Raw genomic sequence first — 20023 nt, 5'->3', positions numbered from 1 at the left:
GGAAGAGTTTCTTGGGGTAATCTTAGTGGGAGCTGAGACAGAAAACCTGTTTTGGTCTGGGGTCGCCCCCTCTGTCCTGAGCTGACAGTAAGGCAGAGGAGGCCGTGGGAGCGTGAGCTGAAGGATATCATGGCTCCTGAGGCGAGAACTCTGCGGAAACTTAGCCGCAAGGGCAGGTGGCTCCACCCACGGGGAGGATCTGCCTGGATTTCATTAGTGAGAACTCACGCCTCCTGAATACTGGCTTCCTGTCCTCAGCTCTCCTCCTACAGCCTCACAGCAGCCCAGGTCCAGGGAAAAGGCTTTCATAGGAAGGAGTGGGTGTCAAACCTGAGCCTCCTGGGCTGGAGGGAGAAACCGGAGGTGCAGGCCCCAGCTCTGCCCAACTTGCTGTGTGACCCTGTACAGGTGCTGCCCTCAGCGGGCTTAGCTTTGTCATCTGCAAAATGTAGGTGCTGTTTCCTGACGCCCGAGGCTCCTTCCCCGCCCCCACTCCTCAGCCCCACCTGGGCCTCAACTATCGTCTCCCCCGCAGCAGGGGCTTTGAGGATGAAGGTTTTCTTAGATCCCATCAGTTTGGCCCTGCTCTCCTGGACAATGGAGCCGGCCTATAACCAGGCGAGAAGTTTTCGGATCACTAAAACAGTGTCGCGGATGACTACTGGACCTGGGAGCAAAGTACTGGATCTGGGAAAAAGCACGGGCAGGGAGGGGCAGCCGAAGGAAACAGCTGGACGCAACAGCGATGAGGTGCCCACACAGGTATTGTGTCAGGTAATCCTCCAACCCTCAGTGCCCGATCCTATCTGCTTTACACACGAAGGGACTTGCTCAGAGTCACACTGCTTATCAGTGGAAGGGCAGATGTGCTCTGAGTGTGGAGTGGAGCAACAGAGGCACGATGCTCGCGCCCCTCCCCCACACCTAGCCCCTCGCGTCTGGCCCATCTGGCTGTTCCGGTTACATCCTTTACAATAAACCAGTGACCTAGTGAGTAGAAGGTCTTCCTGAGCTCTGTATAAAGCTCTAGTAAATAAACTGAACTCCCCGGGGGGCGTGGTGTGGGAACCTCTGATTTACAGCACGGTGGTCAGAAGCACAGGTGACTGACAGCCTGGGTCCCTGCTGGCATCTGAAGTAGGCGGGGCAGTCTGAGAGACGGAGCCCTTCACCTTGGGGAACCCACCCTCTGGTATCAGAAGGGAGGCACAGAGGGCAGCGGGGCAGGGGAGGTGGGAGGCGTCCTCGGCACCACGACACCCAGGCTCCGAGGTGCGTGCTTCCCCCTCACCATGTTGCTTCTTTGGATGTGGACGGGGAGGAACGGTGTCCTCACCCCAGCCCCTCTGCCAGGCACTGCACGCCAAGGGCTCTGTAAACCAGCAGTGGTCGGCAAACTCATTAGTCAACAGAGCCAAATATCAACAGCACAATGATTGAAATTTCTTTGGAGAGCCGAAAACTGACTTCTGCGCATGGGCCACGAAGTTTCAATCGCACTGAACGTGCGCGCCCACACGTGGTATTTTGTGGAAGAGCCACACTCAAGGGGCCAAAGGGCCGCATGTGGCTTGCGAGCCGCAGTTTGCCGACCACTGCTATAAACATTGCAAGTTTAATCTTCACAACCCCCTGAGGAAGTAGGTTAATGATCCCTGGCCACAGGTGGCAGGGCAGAGGCTGACTATAAGCTCTCGCTGCCACCAAACAAATGCTCTCTTCACTACAACACATTGCCCCCACCGGGAGGGAGGGCCAGTGAGCGGGCAGCCAGCGCAAAGGCTGAACTGCCGAGAGCAGGAAGGCTGGATCCGTGTGGCACAGCCGCACCATGGAGTCCCACCCCGCAGCCACAGGATCCGACCACAGAGACACAGCGTGGAGGGGAAGAAATTGCGTGGCGTGCACACACGATGAAGTTCAAAAGCCAGCAAAACTGCTGTTGTTAAAGATTCCTGGTTGTCCTGGCGCACACATGTAAAACCTCAGCTGCCCATCTCAGACCTGAGCACGCACTGTCCACAGGCTATCCCTCAGGTGAAGGAGCAGCACAGCCCTCAGTGGGCGCGGGGCCCCCTCCACCGCAGCTCGCCGCACGCAGAAGCAGACCTGCCACGGCCGATGGACCCAGACGGGCACCTGCTACTCAGGATGCAAGTGTGAGACCAGGCCACTCACACTGTGACCCACTCCCCCCAACAAAGACACCCCTTCACCCCGGCAGAGGAGGTCTGGGTTCTGAATCTGAGCTCCTGCCTGACACCAGTAAGTTATTCCTCATAACGGGTCACAGGTTTCTTATGTGAAAACGGTAACAGGTGGATTAACTGATTTCCTTGTGATTCTATGGTGAACTTAATAAAGTAACTAGATTTTTATTTAATGCAAGCAGTTGCTTTGAAAGAGTTAGTTGTCTGACTCAATTGAAACCTTTTTCTTGTGTTTTGACCCTCAAGGTATCCAGATGTACAGTTAAAACAGAGCTGAACTCACATCCTGGGGCAGGGGAGGTAGTTCACATCAGAACCTTAAACTCCGCTCCTTTTACCACAAGGCTCAAGGTTCTTGGGTGGCAACGTTTAATGAGCATTTGTTCATTTGGTGCCTACAATGTTTCAGGCCCTGCTCTGAACAGTCCACACGTCATGGATGAGCAGCTGCCTCACCACGCACCCCAAGTTCGCAGCAGAAAATCCACACTTTGGAGCCACTTCAAGGCGGGAAAGACCTCTGTAAGTACCTCTTCTGTGTAAGACTTATGGGAAGCGTACTCAAAACATGTTCATTTACAAAAAAACAAAACAAAACAAAACAAAACAAGAAACACACAACAAACTTCCCTAGGGCTTAAACTGGCTCGCACAGCTGCAGTGAATCAGGACAATAGATGTCTGCTCGCTCCCCCAGGTTCTAAATACCACGACTCCCCGCTTCCCACCCCAGTTCTGGCAGCAGCAGCAGCAGCGACAGAAATTATACCCACAATACTAACACGGGGGGTCGATATGTGTCAGGCAGTCTGCTAAACATTTTACATTCTAGTCAGTTAAATGTAAAAATAACTCCGTAGCACCCCCACTTTACAGATAAGGAAGTGAAGCACAGAAGAATGAAGTCATTGTCCCAGGGACCCTCGGCAGAACCAGTGCTCACGCCCAGCCGTGGGTCCCAGGCTCCAGCAAGGTACGGTCTCTAGCCAAGTGCAGGACCATGCCCGTGGCCACTGAGTCACCCACGCCCGGGGAAGCCTCCGTCCTCCCTCTAAGTTAACGCTGCAAATTTCCAATACAAGCCACATGTATTTTTTGCTCATCGCTTTAACTGCCTACTTAGGAACTTTTGCTAGCAACCCCCACCCACCCACTGTCTGCAGAAAAATCAAGTGCATCCAAGTCTTCAGGTTGTGGGGCCTTTCACTGTGAGCCCCCCACTTTCTGGGTTCCTTTCCACCCCCTCTCCACCTGCACCCCGGGCCTTGGGAACGCTGCAGTGTCTGCTTAGCACACCCCGAGCTTTCATGCCCGGGTGCCCTGTGTGTGCTGCTCCCTCTGCCCAGGCGCGCCCCCACCTCTACCTTGTGACCCTCTCATCCTTCAAATGCCACCACCCGTCGAAGCCTCCCTGGCAGCCCAGACGGGCAGTTAGTTGTTTCCCTTCCTGTGCTCACGCCTTACCGAGGACTTACCCCAGGACAGCGTAATTGGCAGCTTATGATTCATCTATTCACTTCTTAAATATTCTGCCTACCAGGTTCTTACCCTTGGTCAATGTTTACTAAAAGTTTGTTAGGCATAAATAATCGAATTAAAGAATAAATGGCTGCTCCCTCCCTCCCACCTCTGCCGAGTTTGGATCTGGAACCTGGAAGCAGGTGACCAACGTGACACAGGCCTGGACATATACTCCTAGGAACACATCAGCGCAGTTCTGTATCTCACCAATGGCAAGAGATGTCAACACCATATGTCTCCCTCTAAACCTACAGGCAGGCAGCAGTTCCTGCGAGCCAGCTCAGCGCAGGTGGGAAGGAGGGCGCCCGAGAGCCAGAGCTGTGGGCGGCTCCGGGAACAGGAGAGGAGCTCGGCGCAGCTGGGGCAGAGCCCCGCTTACCTCCTTCCTGGGAATTCATGATGTTGAGGGCAAACAGCATGGCGTTGGAGAATGTGGTCGCCTCCTCCTTACTGGCGAAGTTCAAGCCATAGACCTGGCGGGCGTCTCGCCACTGGTGGAAGGTTGGTGTCGCCTGATTGTACTTCAGCCCTTTCACGATTGAATAATTGATCACAACCTGGAGGAAAAAGAGCGAGAAATACGCGTAAATAAATAAAAGGTAAGTGAGCTGGAGGGAGCGGCTATGGGGCAAGGATAGTGTGTCCCCAGGGGCTACCAGAGGACAGGAAGGTGGGGGGTGGGGTTAGGGGCTGGGGTCACAGGCAAGGGAGAGCATGGCCAGGCAGCTTTCCCACAGGATCTGTGGTCATGTCATTTAACTGTAATGCTGTGTAGTCACAACATCCAGAGGAGAGCCCTGAGCTGGGAGTCGGGTTCCTTGGGTCCTTCCAGCTGTGTCGCCCCAAGTGGTCACTGCACCTCTCCGGGGCCAGCTTCTGCAATTATAAAAGGGGGATGGTAATCCTGGCTGTACTGCCCTCATGGGATTACTGCAAAGGTCCCACTGTGATGCATAGCTCATCTAGACTTATAGACACGGAGATCCGAAGGGCAAGAGTCTTTCCCAATTCCTACATGCCTTCTAGGGCCCTCTGCATGAAGTCTAGTACTTGGGCTGCATTAATAAATGGGCCTGTAGTTAACAGGATCACTTGGAAAAGTTAAAATGTGCCACACCAATGTAAGCATTATTAATATTTTTATTATTAATCAAGCAAGAAATATCAACTGACTGCCAGCTCAATGCCAGGCCCACCAGGGAAAGCTACAGAGAGCAGCTAGAACCAGACATTCAGGTTCTCACAGCAGGCAGGGGATTCCACACCAGGTCCGCCCGACCTCTAGCCTTCCTCCTTCAGACATGGAACAGGATTGTTTAGCTAGTGGGGCTCACGAAGGGGTGGGAGGCCTGGAGCCATTATTCTGCGTCCCTGTCCCCTCTGCTTGGGTGACTGCGTTTCTGACCATTATCACCATGAGTTACTTTCACCTGTTCTTGAACTATACAGACGTGGATTCTTACGGTATATACTCTTGTTTCTTTCACTCAACATAATGTCTATGAGATTCATTCATGTTATTACAGTTACAAGTATTTAATTCTTATTTATTGCTACATGATATTTCGCCTTATATTTTAGAGAGAAGAAGAGAGAGAAACATCGATTAGTAACATTTCATCTTTTTTTAAAAATCCTCACACAAGGATGTGTTTTTCATTGATTTTAGAGAGAGGAAGGTGGGGAGAGAGAAACATTGATGTGAGAGAGCAACATCAATAGGTTGCCTCACATACACCCCCCGATGGTGGTGGAATCAACATCCTGGATATATTTCCTGACTGGGAATCAACCATGTGACCCTTTGGCGCTCAGGAGCTCTAACCACTGAGAACAGCAGCCAGGGCACATTTCATCTTTTGATATACCATAAATAATCCATTGTCCTGTTCATAGACATTTGTGCAGTTTCTAGCTGTTGGTTATTAATAAAACTGAGTATTTTCAGACATGTCTTTTAGTGGATGCAGGTGTGTACTGAGTTGACACAGTCTGTCTAACAATTTTTCGGAAGGCTCTATCAATTTATGTTTCCAAAAACTCTTCTCACATCAGAATCATGGCGGAGTGAGAAGAGCCCTTTGCATCTCCCCTTAAATTTCCATGTCAGATTTCTATAATCCAACAAAGGTTCCTCTGCTCAGCACAAAAACATGCCTGAGAGACGCACAAATCAGTACACCTGAGGGTGGACGTATTGGAACCTGCAGTGGATGTGTGACAGAAGGAAGGGCAGGGACAGTGTCTGCAGGTGAAGTTCAGCAGCTGCCAAGGCCCCAGCTGTGTTCAGTAGCAGTGGAGGAGTCAGGGGGTGGCCCCCACACTATGGCCTAGGCCCTAGAGGAAGGTAAGCAGGGCAGAAGCAGGGTTGGTGCCCATAAAGCCAGCTCCTTTTCCCTCTTCTCCCCCACACTGCTGGGGAACACAGTAGCAGCAGGAGCAGTTATGGAGATGCCCCTAACAGCACAATGGTGCCTGGGGCTACAAGGCCACTAGTACAGGAGTCAGTGCTGCTGCTCCAGAACCTGGCTCCCCGACACCTGCCACAGTGGTGGTGCCCTGAGACTGAGGCAACCTGGACAGAGTGGGGACACCCACCACCCTGGTCACCCAGGAGTCAATTTCCACAACACCTGTGGCAACCAGGAGGTGCAAGTAGCAGTGGTAAGAGAAAACAAAACTTGCTCTACAGCACCATCTACTGGGAAACAAAAGAAAGATCTCTAATTATCAATCTGCTGAATTAAGATCAAACGGTACCTGAACAAGAGTCTATCCCAAGTGTACAGAAAATGACAAGTCTCCAGAAACCACCTCAAAGTTATGGAAGACTGATATGTAAATGACAGAGAATTCAAGACGCATTAATGAAGAAACTCAACAAGATACAAGAAAACTCAGAAAGGCAGTTCAATGAGCTCAGGAATAAAATTAATGGAAAGGAGTACTTTACCAAAGAGATTGAAACTATATATATATAAAAAAACCCAAACAGAAATTCTGAAACTGAAGAACTCAATAAATGAGATGAAGACTGCATTAGGGAGCACTGGAAATAGAGCAGGCAAGATGGAAGAAAGAATTCATGAGCTCAAAGACAGAAATCTGGAAACGATTCAGGTGGTCTAAGAGAGTGAAGAACTAAGAGTTAAAAAAGTGAAGAACTCTATGAGAACGATCTGACTCCATTAGAAAAATGGGTGTCCCAGAAGGAGAAGGGAACAGAGAGCCTATTCAAAGAAATAATTGATGAGAACTTCCCAAACCTACGTAAGGAATTGGGTATTTGAGTATGAGATGCTAATAGAATAGCTAATTATCTCAACACAAAAACTACTTCTCCAAGACACGTTATAAATTGTCAAAAGTTAACGGTAAAGAAAAAATTCTCAAGGCAGCCAGGGAAAAAATGACAGCAACCTATAAAGGAAACCCCATTGGATTATTACCAGATTTCTCAGCAGAAATCCTGCAGGCCAGAAGAGAATGGAGTGATATATTATAAACTACAGGCCTGGTGCACGAATTTGTGCATGGGTAGGGTCTGGCTGGCCTGCCCTGATTGGGGCCAATTGAGCTGGGCTGGACAGGGGGAGGGGCCGCGGGTGGTTGGCCAGCTGTCCCCGCCCCCTGGTCAAACTCCCGGTCGAGGAGACAATTTGCATATTAGTCTTTTATTATATAGGATACTGAAAGAGAGAAACCACCAGCCAAGAGTACTAGATCCAGCAGAGTTATCCTTCAGGTGTGAAGGAGAAATAAAGATTTTCCCATATCAACAAAAGCTGGAGGGTATTTACCACAAGATCTTCAATACAAGAAATATTGAAAGATGCTCTTCTACATGAAGCAAAAACACAAACGTATACAAAACTTTGAGTAAGGTGACAGAATCAGGATATAAAGGTTAAAGGGAAAATAAGCATTAAAAATAACTATAGTTAGTACAATTTGGTGATAATTCTTGTATCATTATCCCCATGGAGTTATTGGGAGACTGAAATAATCTATATTTATAAAAGCATAAGCAACCTTTACGACCAGTCGACTGAACAATTGGTCAACTGGTCATTATGACATGCACTGACCACCAGGGGGCAGATGCTCAACACAGGAGCTGCCCCCTGGTGGTCAGTGTGCTCCCACAGCCAACCTCCCACGGCCCCTTCCTCTGGCTGGCCAACCTCCCGCAGTCCTTCCCCTGGGCCGGCTGAGTGGTCAGTGCACTCCCACAGCCAACCTCCCAAGGCCGGCCAACCTCCCATGGTCCCTCCCCCTGACTGGGTGAGATAGCCCCGATTGGCCTCGATTGCCCGCCAGGCCGAGGGACCCCACTCGTGCACAAATTCATGCACTTGGCCTCTAGTAAGATATAAAGAGACTAAACATGTAAGATATCCCTATTTGGTAAAATACCAGGAATATGTCTCCCTTAAAATGTCCAACCTTGTAATCCACACTGACTGGGAAACAGACCTGTGAAAATTAGTCTTCACTCTGGACATAAAGTCACTGTGAACCAGGTTTCCTGCCACTCTCACAATGCCTTGGGTTATTAAGAACCTCTTTTATGTTCCTACTAGAGGCCTGGTGCATGAATTTGTACACGGGGGCGGGGGGGTCCCTCGGCCTAGCCTGCGGGATCAGGCTGAAACTGGCTCTCCAACATCCCTCGAGGGATCCCAGATTGCGAGAGGGCACAGGCCAGGCCGAGGGACCCCACTGGTGAATGATCAGGGCCAGGGAGGGACGCGGGAGGTTGGCCAGCCACGGAGGAACCACGGGAGGGCTCCAGGGTGTGTCTGACCCGTATCTCTCAGTCACGATTGGCCGGACCCCAGCAGCAAGCTAACCTACCAATTGGAGTGTCTGCCCCCTGATGGTCAGTGCATGTCATAGCGAGTGGTTGAGCAGCCTTAGCATATCATTAGCATATTACACTTTGGTTGGTTGTATGGCTGACCGGTCGACCAAACACTTAGCATACTAGGCTTTTATATATATAGGACTAGAGGCCTGATGCATGAAATTCGTGCAAGGGGCTTGGCCCCCACTTGGCCTCCGCCGCCATGGCTTCGTCTGAAAGGTCGTCTGGAAGGACATCTGGTCTAATTAGCATATTACACTTTTATTATTATAGATTGCATGTTTATGAACATGCAATTGCAAGCACAAGGCTGTGCTGGTCACTTCTTTGCCAGACTCTAGATCTCCAGGTTAGAGTCAACACAGCCTCTCTGCATGCGCCCAGGAGTCACTGAGGGCTGCTGCCAGAGTCCCCTGCCCGGGAAGTCCTCCTCCCAAATGAGCCCTGCCATGTGGTTTCCTCGGCAGGAGGCAGCGAGGTGTGGAGCCTCCTGAGAACAAGGTGAACATTAGTTTCCGGGAATCCTGTTTTCCAGGCCCCTGCCCCCTCCAGTGTACCTTCCATCTTCCCAGAGCACCCTGAAGGGCATCCAAGAGGCATGAAGGGAGTGGAGAACTGGTCATAATGAAAGCAATCACTTAGGGACACACTGTGATTCGGAAACGGCACTGGGTAATGGGCCTTCTGTCAAAGGCGAGTACCAGAGTGGTATGCCCACGTCAGCCCCACCCATGGGTATGTTATGAAAATGGGTAAGATGTTTTGGTTGCCACCATAATGGGGACTAAGGGTGCTATATATCCTTCAATGTATGGTGTGGTGTACCTCTATAAGGCAGAGCTAGAACCGATGAACTGGAAGAACAGGGAAGCCGCTTCTAGGAGGTTTTTAGAGAAACCTTCCTATCAGTAAGCTTGTCAACAAGGGAAAGGGATGCCTCTGAAGATACCGAGAGTTCCAGGTTAGAGAGACTACCTTTAATCAGGAGTCCTGAAGCGGGGATGTCCCTTTTAGCCACAAGAATCTGAAACTTAGGGCTATTTTGGCCAAAGCAGAAACACAGTCAACTGGCAGCCACTAAAAATAGTCTTAAGTTTCTGTTCTCTCTTTTCTTTTTCTTTTTTAAATCCTCACCCAAGAATATTTTTCCCATTGATTTTTAGAGAGAGTGGAAGAGAAGGAGTGGGGGCAGGAGGGGGAGAGTGAGAGAGAGAGAGACAGAAAGAGAGAGAGAATGAGAGAGACATTGACTGGTTGCTTCCCACATGCACCCAGACCGGGCTGGGGATTGAACCTGCAACTCAGGTCTGTGCCCTTGACCAGGAATCAAACCTGTGACCCTTCCGTGTGTAGGCTGACACTCTAACCACTAAGGCAGACCAGCCAGAGCTGTCCTCTCTTTTCTAATTGCTAACATGCTGATTCTTGCAGATAGCAGCTAACCTGCTGTTCAGCTTAGCCAAGGCCTGACCAACAAAGGATGCCAGAGATGCTATTTAGGTCGAGTGTTTCACAAATGCTGAAACCACAGGTCTGTTGATTTCACTGCTCAATGTGTCCCTTTCATTCTCTAAGAGAGAGGGGCGAGCACTGAAGCACTAACCAGCGTCCCCGTGGTTAGGCCACACGAGCCCTTTCTCCACGTCTCTATTCTGGTCCTGTCACATTAGACTGCTCCGTCTTAGTCATGTGTGCACGACTGTTCCCGACATAGGTGGACCTACCCTGTATCTGTGGAGGTACCTACCAGGTTCACTCACAAACTACCTCATCCGATATGTCTGGGATGTACTATTAGGGAGAGAAATGACCCCAGATTGCTCAAATCAACTTGCTGTTCCTTCCAAAGTAAGACTTAGGGCAAGCATGTCAAACTCGCGGCCTGCAGGCCGCATGCGGCCCACAATGATTATTTTTGCAGCCCAGCCAATATAACAGTATGTAAGAATCTTTTTAATAAAAATTTCGTAACTTAACTTTTACAATATCCTGTTACACATAATTATTAATAACAAACTATAATGTTCACTAATGACCAATTACTATAATCATGTTGCATTCATTTCCCTTACGCACAGGCGCACCATTTCTCTCCACTAATACTAGCAGTGAATATTTCAGCAACTGATTGCCACCTCATTAGTCTTGGACTGACTTGTTAGGTGTGCGCAACAGAAAATATTTCGCTTTCAGAGAACAAGAAAAATAGGTTTATTTGCGTTACGCTTATTAATTTGTGCAGTTATTCAGTGCCTGGTAAGTTAATGTTCAAGAAAAAATATTATTTTTTTATTAAAATGTTCTATTATTTTATGTTAACTATTACTCATTTATTTCAGCCCTTTGTATTCAGCATGTCTCTATCGAAATAAACCTACGTTTCTATGAAAATTGAAGCTTTTGTGGTTTTTTTTTGCGGCCCACATAAACTTAACCTTTGCACTCGGATGTCGAGTGTGACTTGACATGGTTAGCATTAGAATAAATGAATCGAGAAAAAAGCAAGCGAGTGTAAAGGGTTAAAACTTAAACCTTGTTTATTTGGCCTGTGTTAGCCTTTGAGTTTGACATGCTTGACTTAGGGGGTTGAACAAAAAATTTTTTATTGTCATATTACTCATGGATATGTAAGCATAGAATAAAACTAATATATTTGTACAATATATTTTTCAAAGCTGTTTCATATCTATTATTTTCTTCTAATGTTACATTAACACACAGAAGTAAGCAGGATGTGGGTTACCATCTCTATGAGACAGATGTGAAAAATGGTGTTCAGAAAATATAATTTTCTCTCTCATAGGAGAATGTGGGGTCAGAATCTGAACCCAGATCTTCTGACGCCAAACCTGACCTTATTTCCTGGACCTCTTTTCACTATAGTGTGTGCATGTGTGTGTTTATGTGTGCACGTGTGGGTGCGCATGCGCGGCACAGGCTCGGGTGTCACGGTGGCTCCGGCACTCACCTGCTGATCCTGCAGCTTCACTCCGACGACTCTGAAGGTGCTGCTGGCAGTGTTGTGGTAGATGTTGATCCGGCTGAAACCCTGCTGGCCGGGTTTGATGGGTACCCATTTCTTACTGGTGTCATCGTAGACCATCACGGAAGCCCGGGCTTGGCAGATGCTCTGTTCACTGCAGAGCAAGAGAAAACTTAAGTGTCAGGGGCAGCCACGAGGGATGGAAGCTGGCTCTGCCCTTTTCTGAGCCAGAGGCCACCTGCTATTTGCCGCAGAGAACCTCCTAACTGCCAGCGCTTCCCGCAGTCTGTGGGAGGGCTGCTCTGGGAGGCGGAGAGTCAGTCTCCAGAGACCCCGGGGCTGGAGGGGAGTGTGCTGTGCCAACACTCTCCACAGCGTGGAAAAGACGCACAGCTTTCCTTTTAGGGGCAAAGGCGCTGGAATGTGGAAGGAATTACAGTGACAATTGGCCAACTGTCCCCAGTCCTCCAGGCACTGTGTGAAACAAGGTAACGCATGAGAGCACTGGGCTTCACAGCTGTGAAGTAGCCACCATCACCCCACTTTGTAGATGAAACAACAGAGGCTTAGAGACTTGGGAAAACTGATACCAATTCACACAGGAGTTCAGTGATTACATTTGGGATTTCCAACCAGTTCTGTCCGCCTGTGGAGCACACGACATAGACACTCTTCTTCACAACAGCCAACGAAACGCTCCGTTTGTGATACTGTGACAGGGCACCATCACACACGCTCCGTAGACAACAAAACATGAGGCGGTCCTCTCCGAACAGAACAGAGCGAGAGCAGGCCAAATAAACACTTGGCGGCACCAACTTTGCTGTACGCACCGAGTAATAAACAACGTCATCTGTTCAGAATATGACAGGAATCCAGGGAAGAAGCAAAAGAAGCCCCTGGGAGAGGAAACAGCCGTCGCTAAAACCGGGCACTCCTGCCACCGAACGCCAAGGAAGGCCCGCTGCCTTTGCACACCAGCTCCTCATCCTGAGCAGCTCCTCGCTCAGCCTTCAGCGCATCAGAACCCGGGTTAGAGAGGTAAGACCCGGTTTTAAAGGCAGGCGCACCGACAACAGTGAGGTGTGGCCGCTGTCAGAGAGGGAGGCCATATGAACACAACTGCGTTAGAATTAGAAACAGAAGTCAAAGCCCAACAATTTGAGGCCAAATAATTTCGTAGAAGCAAAAGTGTGTGCACTAATGGACGATCGTCAAAATGAGCCCAAGCTGTCGGGAAAAGTGACATTAGGGTCACTTTACCATATTTCTTGGAGGGAAATAAAATATTTGAAAAAGGTCCCACTCCCAGCCCCAGTGGTTACTGGATGACGAATCGGTGGCTTTTAGGAGATCAGCCCTCGGTGACTTGGAAACCCCCACCTGGCCAAGGTAGTGGGTGCCTAAGTGTCCCCGAGGGCTGAGCTTCCTCAGGACCTGCTCAGCTCCCTGCTGACGTGGATGGCGGAGGATCAGTGTACAGATCAACATCATCATCATCATCATCATCATGGTAACAGTGGCTCAATGGACAGTGTAGACAAGCCTTCCCACATGTCCTCTCACTTCCCTTCCCATGAGTCCCTTGCACATTTCACGGGTCCAGCCAGCGACTTTGAGTGCCAGTGCTGGGTGTCGAACCCCCTGGGAAAGCCTACGCTGGGCCTCAAACTTGCTGTCGACCCCCAGCTCTGCTCTGGGGTTTCGGAGTCCAGGGTACCTTGACATCAGCTGTCCACGCCTCATGCTGGGGGTTCTGTCCGGGAACAGATGCATCAGAACTGAGTCGCAAGGGCCTTTTGGTGCAGTTGTGCTGCATCTTTCCTCCCACAGTTCACCATCCATTTAACAGACATTTAAGGGGAAATTGGTGATGAGCAAAACAGGCATGACCTTCCCAGAAGAGAGCCGTGTGATACCCTCCGGGAGGGAGAAACCAGCCTCTGCCTTCTGGCGCCTGAAACCACGTGTTCTTTTATTTCATTGTTAATACTCACTTGAGGGCATTTTTCCATTGATTTTTAAAAAGAATGGAAGGGAGGGGGAGAGACAGAGAGAGAAAGATTGATGTGAGAGAGACACATCAATTGGTTGATTGCTGCCTTCTGCATGCACGCTGACTAGGGCGGGGATAGAGCCTGCAACCAAGGTACGTGCCCCTGACCGGAACAGAACCCAGGACCCCTTCAGTCTGAGGGCTGATGCTCTATCCACTGAGCCAAATCAGCTAGAGCCCACGTGTCTTTTACAAAAGAGAATATGCTTAGGAAGAGGTGCCCTCCCTCTGGCTAGGCCTTTGGGCCTTGTCTTCGTGAAGTCTGGTAGAAATTACACTGTACACAGAAACAGACCTCAGGTTAAATTCGTTTCCTTCCAATATAAACTGACCAGAATCAGGTTACGGGCTAAGCTGTATCACTGCCAAGCTTAGCCGCCCTGGACTGCCTCAGGGGCTGGGAGAGATCCCGAGGTGCAGCCTGGTGTCAGTGAGCAAAACAAGGATGTTACCGAGCCTGAGGGATGTGAGCTGAAACCCCCGCTTTACCACTTGCTGGCACGTGACCACAGAGGCCCTGAGGTGACGTAGAGGCAGCGCTCTCCAGAGCCCCTGGGTGGCGGCCACGGAAGTGCCTTTCAGAGCTCCAGGAGAGCCTGTGACGGAGCAGAGCTGACTGGTGGTCCTAGTGGCCACCTCTCGGGATGCCACCACGTCGCACAGAGGCCATGCTTCTCCAGGCTGCTCCGTCAGTGCCCGACATGGGCCTCCTCGATGGGGAAACCCTGCTCGGCCTCCTCAGCAGCCTGTGTGTGGTCTGAGAGGCTCCCACTCTGTTCGTCCTTCCTGCCCTCTCGCCGGCACAGATGTCGGACCTGCACCCTGGCCTGAACCCCCCTGCCTGCTCCTGCTCCCTCCACCCTGCACTGATGTCCCCAGAGCCTTGGCCTCTGCTTCTTGGAAGACCCAAAGTGAAGCACCTGCTACAGTGTAGGTTCCCCGAGGGCAGGGGCAGGCCCGCCTCATTCTGCTGTGCCCCTGGAACCGGGCACAGACCAGGTGCCTCATAAATGCTTAGGGTAGACTCTCAGGGCTGAGTATAATCCTTGAGATGGCCCGATCCACTCTCATGCCTTCTAAGTGGCCCTAAGTGGACGCCGAGCCTCTGAATGAAAACCGCCAGCGAGGGAAACCTGCCCCCAAAAGCAGCCCACCCTGCTGAGGAGTGGTCTCAGCTGTGAGGCATCCCTCCTGTTCTGGGACAGTCCACGCCCTGCCCTCCCGTGTTACAAAGGTGTCTGGACAGTGCATGACAGTCCAGTGGACGGCTGAAGGGACATCTTGTTTCTTCCATCCATTATTCCCATGACATAGCCCCCTTGCCACCTGTCACTCTCCTCTAGTGAGTTCTGATTTGCTACATTTTCTCTGAGTGTCTGGGTCCTACGACTGGATATGACCATGGCATCTCAGTCTGACAAACACAGATGCCAGTGAATCAAACACATGTAGTGACACTGAGCCGAGTGTGACAGCCACTGTCCCCAGAGCTCACGGCCACTCAGGAAAGGGGACAGATGATTACACCTTCCAGGGCCTGGAGGGTGGGGAGCTGGGGAGCCTCTGCAGGCAATGCTGTGAGTGCCCCCCAATAAAGAGCTTTCAGCCCAGTGAATCAGGAAGGGGATGTGGGGTGGTGGGGAGAGCAGAGGCAGGGAGGCAGGGCCAGGTGCCGTGCAGAGAGCGCACACCCCACACACTTTAGGGGTGCTTGGACGGAGAAATAAAGAAAGTACCCACTGCTGTGCTTGGCCCTAGTAGGTGCTCAAACACCAAGAGTGACTTTTCTTATTGTAATTATCGCCATGGGTTCCTTCTGCTGCTGCTGCTTTAACACTAGGTTCAAACTGAACTTGTGGTTAACCAAAGCCCTGCTGCTCCCCGCCTCCCTGTGAACAGTGCTTGTCTACCTGCTTATTTTATTCCCACTGACAGAACCCAAGGGCCAGGAAAGACCCGCTTACTCTGCTTCAGGGCTGTCTCGCTTACCATCCGTTTGGGGTTTTGTTTTAATAAAATCCTCACGGTACCCAAAGGCTTCAGAAACTCCATCTGTCTAAATCACGGATCATTTGAGGAAAGCATGTTTGACAGACAAGTATTTTCTTTTTAAGTATATTATTTTTGAATGACTGCACTATTTTTTTTAACACGAACACACAAAATTCCTTTACTAAATTTAGAAAGTCTGTCCCTACACCCTCCCCACGGCCCCATACACTTTGTGCCTGTGTAGATGCTGCCTCAGTGCTCCCCATCCCGTCTGGCTCTGAGGAACCACGTGGGGCTGGAGAAAAGCTACAGCCGATTCTCACAGGGATGCTTTTATATGATCAAACAACCAGCTGATCAGTGGGAACAACTGGTGAAAATGCAGTTGGGTTTGAGCTACCTGATCAATGGACACCCCCCCCCCCTGCCCCCTGGGATCTAACACTGCTCACTTGGTCTAACCCTCAGGAAAGCACAGGTCCCTGCCCCACCAGCTGCCGCTCTCTCGACCCCACTCCCTACTGACCAGGGAGTTTCTGAATTTGTCCCAGGCTGGCAGCCACCAGCCCAGCCACACTCTGCCTGTGTACAGGCACCTGGACTCCCTCCCCACCCTGCGAATACCTGTCAGGGCTTTTCCAGGCATTCCTACGAAAACCTGCAGAGCAGTGTAAGTTCACAAGCCAGGGCAGAATGGTGTAAAGCCAAAAAGGCGACAGAAAGGAACAGGGCTGATCACCAGAGGCTTGTGGGTGGAGAGCATCCGCCAGGGTTGAGCCGGAAAGCCCAGCACCTAGGCCTGTGCTCGCTTCTGCCTCTCAGCACGGAACTCGCCAGTCTGTCCTGCTTCTCAGTGTCTGCCCCACTGGACTGGGAGCTCCCTGAAGGCGGGGCTCGCTTTTCCTTCCTACACCCAGCCCTGTATGTTGTAGACACAAAAGCTCGCTAAAGAAATGATTGTGAAGAAGAGCGTTTATGATGGTGTGGCCATGGGCACCTGCCTTTCAAACCCCACTCTATTTATTCTCAGAGAGCAGCTGCCAAACAAGAGCACCTGCTATAGATTAGCATCAGGTTCTCTGTCTCCCCACGGCCTGGGATCAGTCAGGAAACGCAACCCCGAGGGGTGGGCCTACTGCACAGAGCGGGGAGGCTGCTGCCTCTGACGGTGCGTCTCGCTGGCCAGTTCCAGGGAACACGGAAATGCGGGCGCCGGCCTCCGCTCCTCTGGAGGCTCAGCCGAGGAGCCACATTCTTTGCAGCCTGGATCTCTTACTGGGAAGACAGGCTCACGGCCTCCCTGTATCTCCCCAGCGCTGGCAGTGGCCCTGCTCGGCCCGATGCCCTGACTTGGTGGCTCCCTTCAGAGGGAACAACCCATCGCTCTGTCCATCATGTCTCCCCAGCAGGACTGGGAACCCGGTTTGCCTGGGGCGGAGGGACTTCCAGGGAGGTAGGACATTCAGCGTAAACCCAGGATAGTCCCAGCAAACCAGGGTGCACGTCACCCTGCTGGGAACTCCTGCTCTCTCACCCCAAGGGTTGAGCACCTAATGAACACCACTGATGGGAGCTGGCTGCTGGGCCTGGCACCTACTCTCGACCCAGCTCTCCCTTTCTCTCCCGTTGGCTGCCCACTCGATTCCTTTCCCGGTGCCCACTGGCACCTGGTCTCTGTCCCTAATATACTCCTGGCCCCTAACAGGTCCTACTCGATGGCCCCGTGGCTCTAACTCATGCTGTTCCCGCTGCCTGGGGTGCTTTCCCAGCGTAGGCTGCCAGCAATTCCTGCGGATCCTAAAGTCACCTCACTTAGAAAGGCCTCCTTGAAGACACAGGGCCAGCAAGCGCTCTTCCCCGAGACTGGCTCCCCTGCAGGGTGATCCAGGGCTCAGGCCACAGTTCCCTTCCCCGTTTATATCTGGATTTCTCAAACAGGACAGATTCTTTGCTGGTTCCAGGAACCTCATCCTTGCTCTCCTATGACGCTACCCACACCTTGCCTGGTGCAGATCAGGGAGGGAAGGGCAGTCTGTCCACACAGCCCAACTGGCAGCCCGGTGGCAAGGCCTGGTCTGACAGCAAAAGCATCCTCTGGACATTTGGGCCAATTACATCGACTTCCTGGTGTTACTCAAGAAGTTAAAGAAGATGCTTCCTCTGCCTGATATGCGTTTTCCTTCCTACAGCCACAGGTTTGCACCTCAGCGTTGCTCAAAGCTCAGGTCATGTCGCTGCCTTCAGAGAACATCTGTTCGTTCATTCCCGCTTGCTGCTAACTACCAAGAGGAAGGCCCTCGGCTGGGCCCTGGGAAGGGCGTGGCATGTCTCTGCCCTTAGGGAGACCCCATCTAGCAGGAGAACCAGGCAGTCACAAAATGGCACAGGACAGTTCTATATGAGGGTGCCCAGTACCCAGCTGGTGCTGTCTGTGCCAAGGCCCTGTGAGCCTCTGGTTACTCTCCAGCTTTCATGGGGGCCAGTTAGAGCTCATCTTCTTCCCCAGACCATGAGCCCCTTAAGGGCAGTCAGGTCTGACCACCAGGTCCCCCTCCACACCCTCCTCGGGATGGCATGGTAGGTTCTCATTACTGGCCCGGGCTCAGTAGCTGCCAAGGGAATAAGCGAGTGAGGGAGCAGTGGGAGGCCAGAGGGAAGTGGCTATAAATAAATGTTCCCAAAGCCAAGCAGAAGCAGAGCCAGTCTGTGAAATCCTGACTTGTTTACTTTCAATATACAAGCCAGGGAAGTGAACCTGAAAAGCAGGCTGAGCTTCAGAGCGGCCGCACCAAGAACGCAGGCTCTGGCTACCCGTCCGGGGCTCCAGGACAGGGCGCGCTTGCCCTCACCGCCCAGGACCACGGCCGGGAACAGCACCTGCCAGTTCAGTGGCCCCTGCAGGTCAAAGCCTGTGATTTCATGTGATGCTCAAAACAATGATTAGGAGGGAGTGATCACCTTTACCCACTTTACACTAAGTGACTTATCCAGAGTCCCCCAAGGCAGGGAGACACCCCTGGCCGGGACCCCACCTTCCTCCTCCTTTCTCTGGAGGCCTTTCCTTCAGGCTTCTCAGGCCTCGCTCCCTCAGTGGGTCCGTGGACAGGCTGATGCTCTAACCACTGAGCAACGCCAGCCAGGGCTAAATGCTTGCTTTGAGTTTGCCTAGTTTTGCCAGGTATTGTATTTCTCAGCCTTCAAGGATTCCTTGGGGGTGGGAGGGACCACAACGCACCTTTGATCTGGCCACCCCCATTCTTCCTATCTCTTTTCCTGCATTCGTTCACAAAATAAACCAAGACAACACCCCATTTACTGAGTACCGACCATGTACCAAATATATTCCAAGGCCCAGTACTCAGACAAAACTCAACCTTCTCCTGAATAAAAGACGTGGTCTCTGTTAATGCGGGGGAGGCCCACAGTGTACAGGTGTGTGCCAAGTGCTGTGGGTACAAGAAGGGCATGCTTCATCCTGCCAGGGGGGAGCGGACCATTTCAGGCAGAGCGAACAGCGGCAGGAAAGGCTCGGAGAGGAGAGCGCAGCATCCTCAGCCATCGATCACCTGGGGCTGTAGCTTCTCCAGGCTCATGGGGGAATGAGAAGACCTACACCAGGCATGTCATCCCCAGGTCCCGCCAGTGACTGAGAAACAGAGGTTGGGAGGCACAGCCTCGTCAGAGCTGAGTATCTGCAAGTACTTTTTTCGGATGGAGGAAACAGGCCTGGAGAGGGAAGTTTCTCAATGTCCTGCGGCTAATATGTGGAGGGGCCGGGACTAGGGTATAGGGCCTACTTTCTGCTGTACGATAGGGCTTCCTGCTTCACGTAGTAAAACATTTTTACTACACCTGACCTTTTAGGTCATTTTTTCCCCATTTGAAAGTAAGTTGCAGATATACTGCAATCCTAAGGTGTTCAGCTTACATCATTTAAAATAATGACCTTCTAGCCCTAACCGGTTTGGTTCAGTGGATAGAGCATCGGCCTGCGGACTGAAAGGTCCCAGGTTCGATTCCGGTCAAGGGCATGTACCTTGGTTGCGGGCACATCCCCAGTAGGAGGTGTGCAGGAGGCAGCTGATCGATGTTTCTACCTCTCTATCCCTCTCTGTAAAAAATCAATAAAATATATTTAAAAAAATAAAAAAGAAATACAATAAAAAAATGACATTCTAATGTGTAGCTTAAGTGCCATTATTGTACCTAAGAAAATTAATAATTTACCCAATTGTTCCTGAAATGTTTTAATCTTTAGGGATCCAGCATCCACTTCACGTGTTACATTTGGGTTGTCTATTTACCCTCTTTTTAAAGTGGAAAGTTGGGCCGTTTTTTTGTTTGTCACTGATACTGATTTCTGTGTGTGCAGAGTGTAGGCCAATTGCCTTGTA

The 20023-nt window shown here is 51.0% G+C and overlaps 1 protein-coding gene across 6 annotated transcripts in view; it reads right to left on the bottom strand.

Annotated features, from left to right (window-relative positions):
• The window catches only part of EVL (Enah/Vasp-like), a 105350-nt gene that overhangs the window by 29990 nt on the left and 55337 nt on the right, over positions 1 to 20023 (bottom strand). For all 6 annotated transcript variants that reach the window (XR_008556034.1, XM_054715764.1, XM_054715763.1 and 3 more), the window contains exons 2-3: positions 11567 to 11735; positions 4111 to 4288 (exon numbers count right to left, since the gene is read on the bottom strand). Coding sequence is in view for 5 of the 6 variants with exons in the window: in XM_054715764.1 (XP_054571739.1) it covers positions 4111 to 4288; positions 11567 to 11735 (347 nt within the window). In the remaining variant the exon portion in view is untranslated. The remainder of the gene's footprint in view (positions 1 to 4110; positions 4289 to 11566; positions 11736 to 20023) is intronic.

This window comes from Eptesicus fuscus, chromosome 5 (assembly GCF_027574615.1).
Source record: "Eptesicus fuscus isolate TK198812 chromosome 5, DD_ASM_mEF_20220401, whole genome shotgun sequence".
In the NCBI taxonomy this organism is placed as follows: Eukaryota; Metazoa; Chordata; class Mammalia; order Chiroptera; family Vespertilionidae; genus Eptesicus; species Eptesicus fuscus.
Note: the sequence above shows the minus strand (reverse complement) of the source record. Positions and strands in the feature narration are given on the sequence as shown.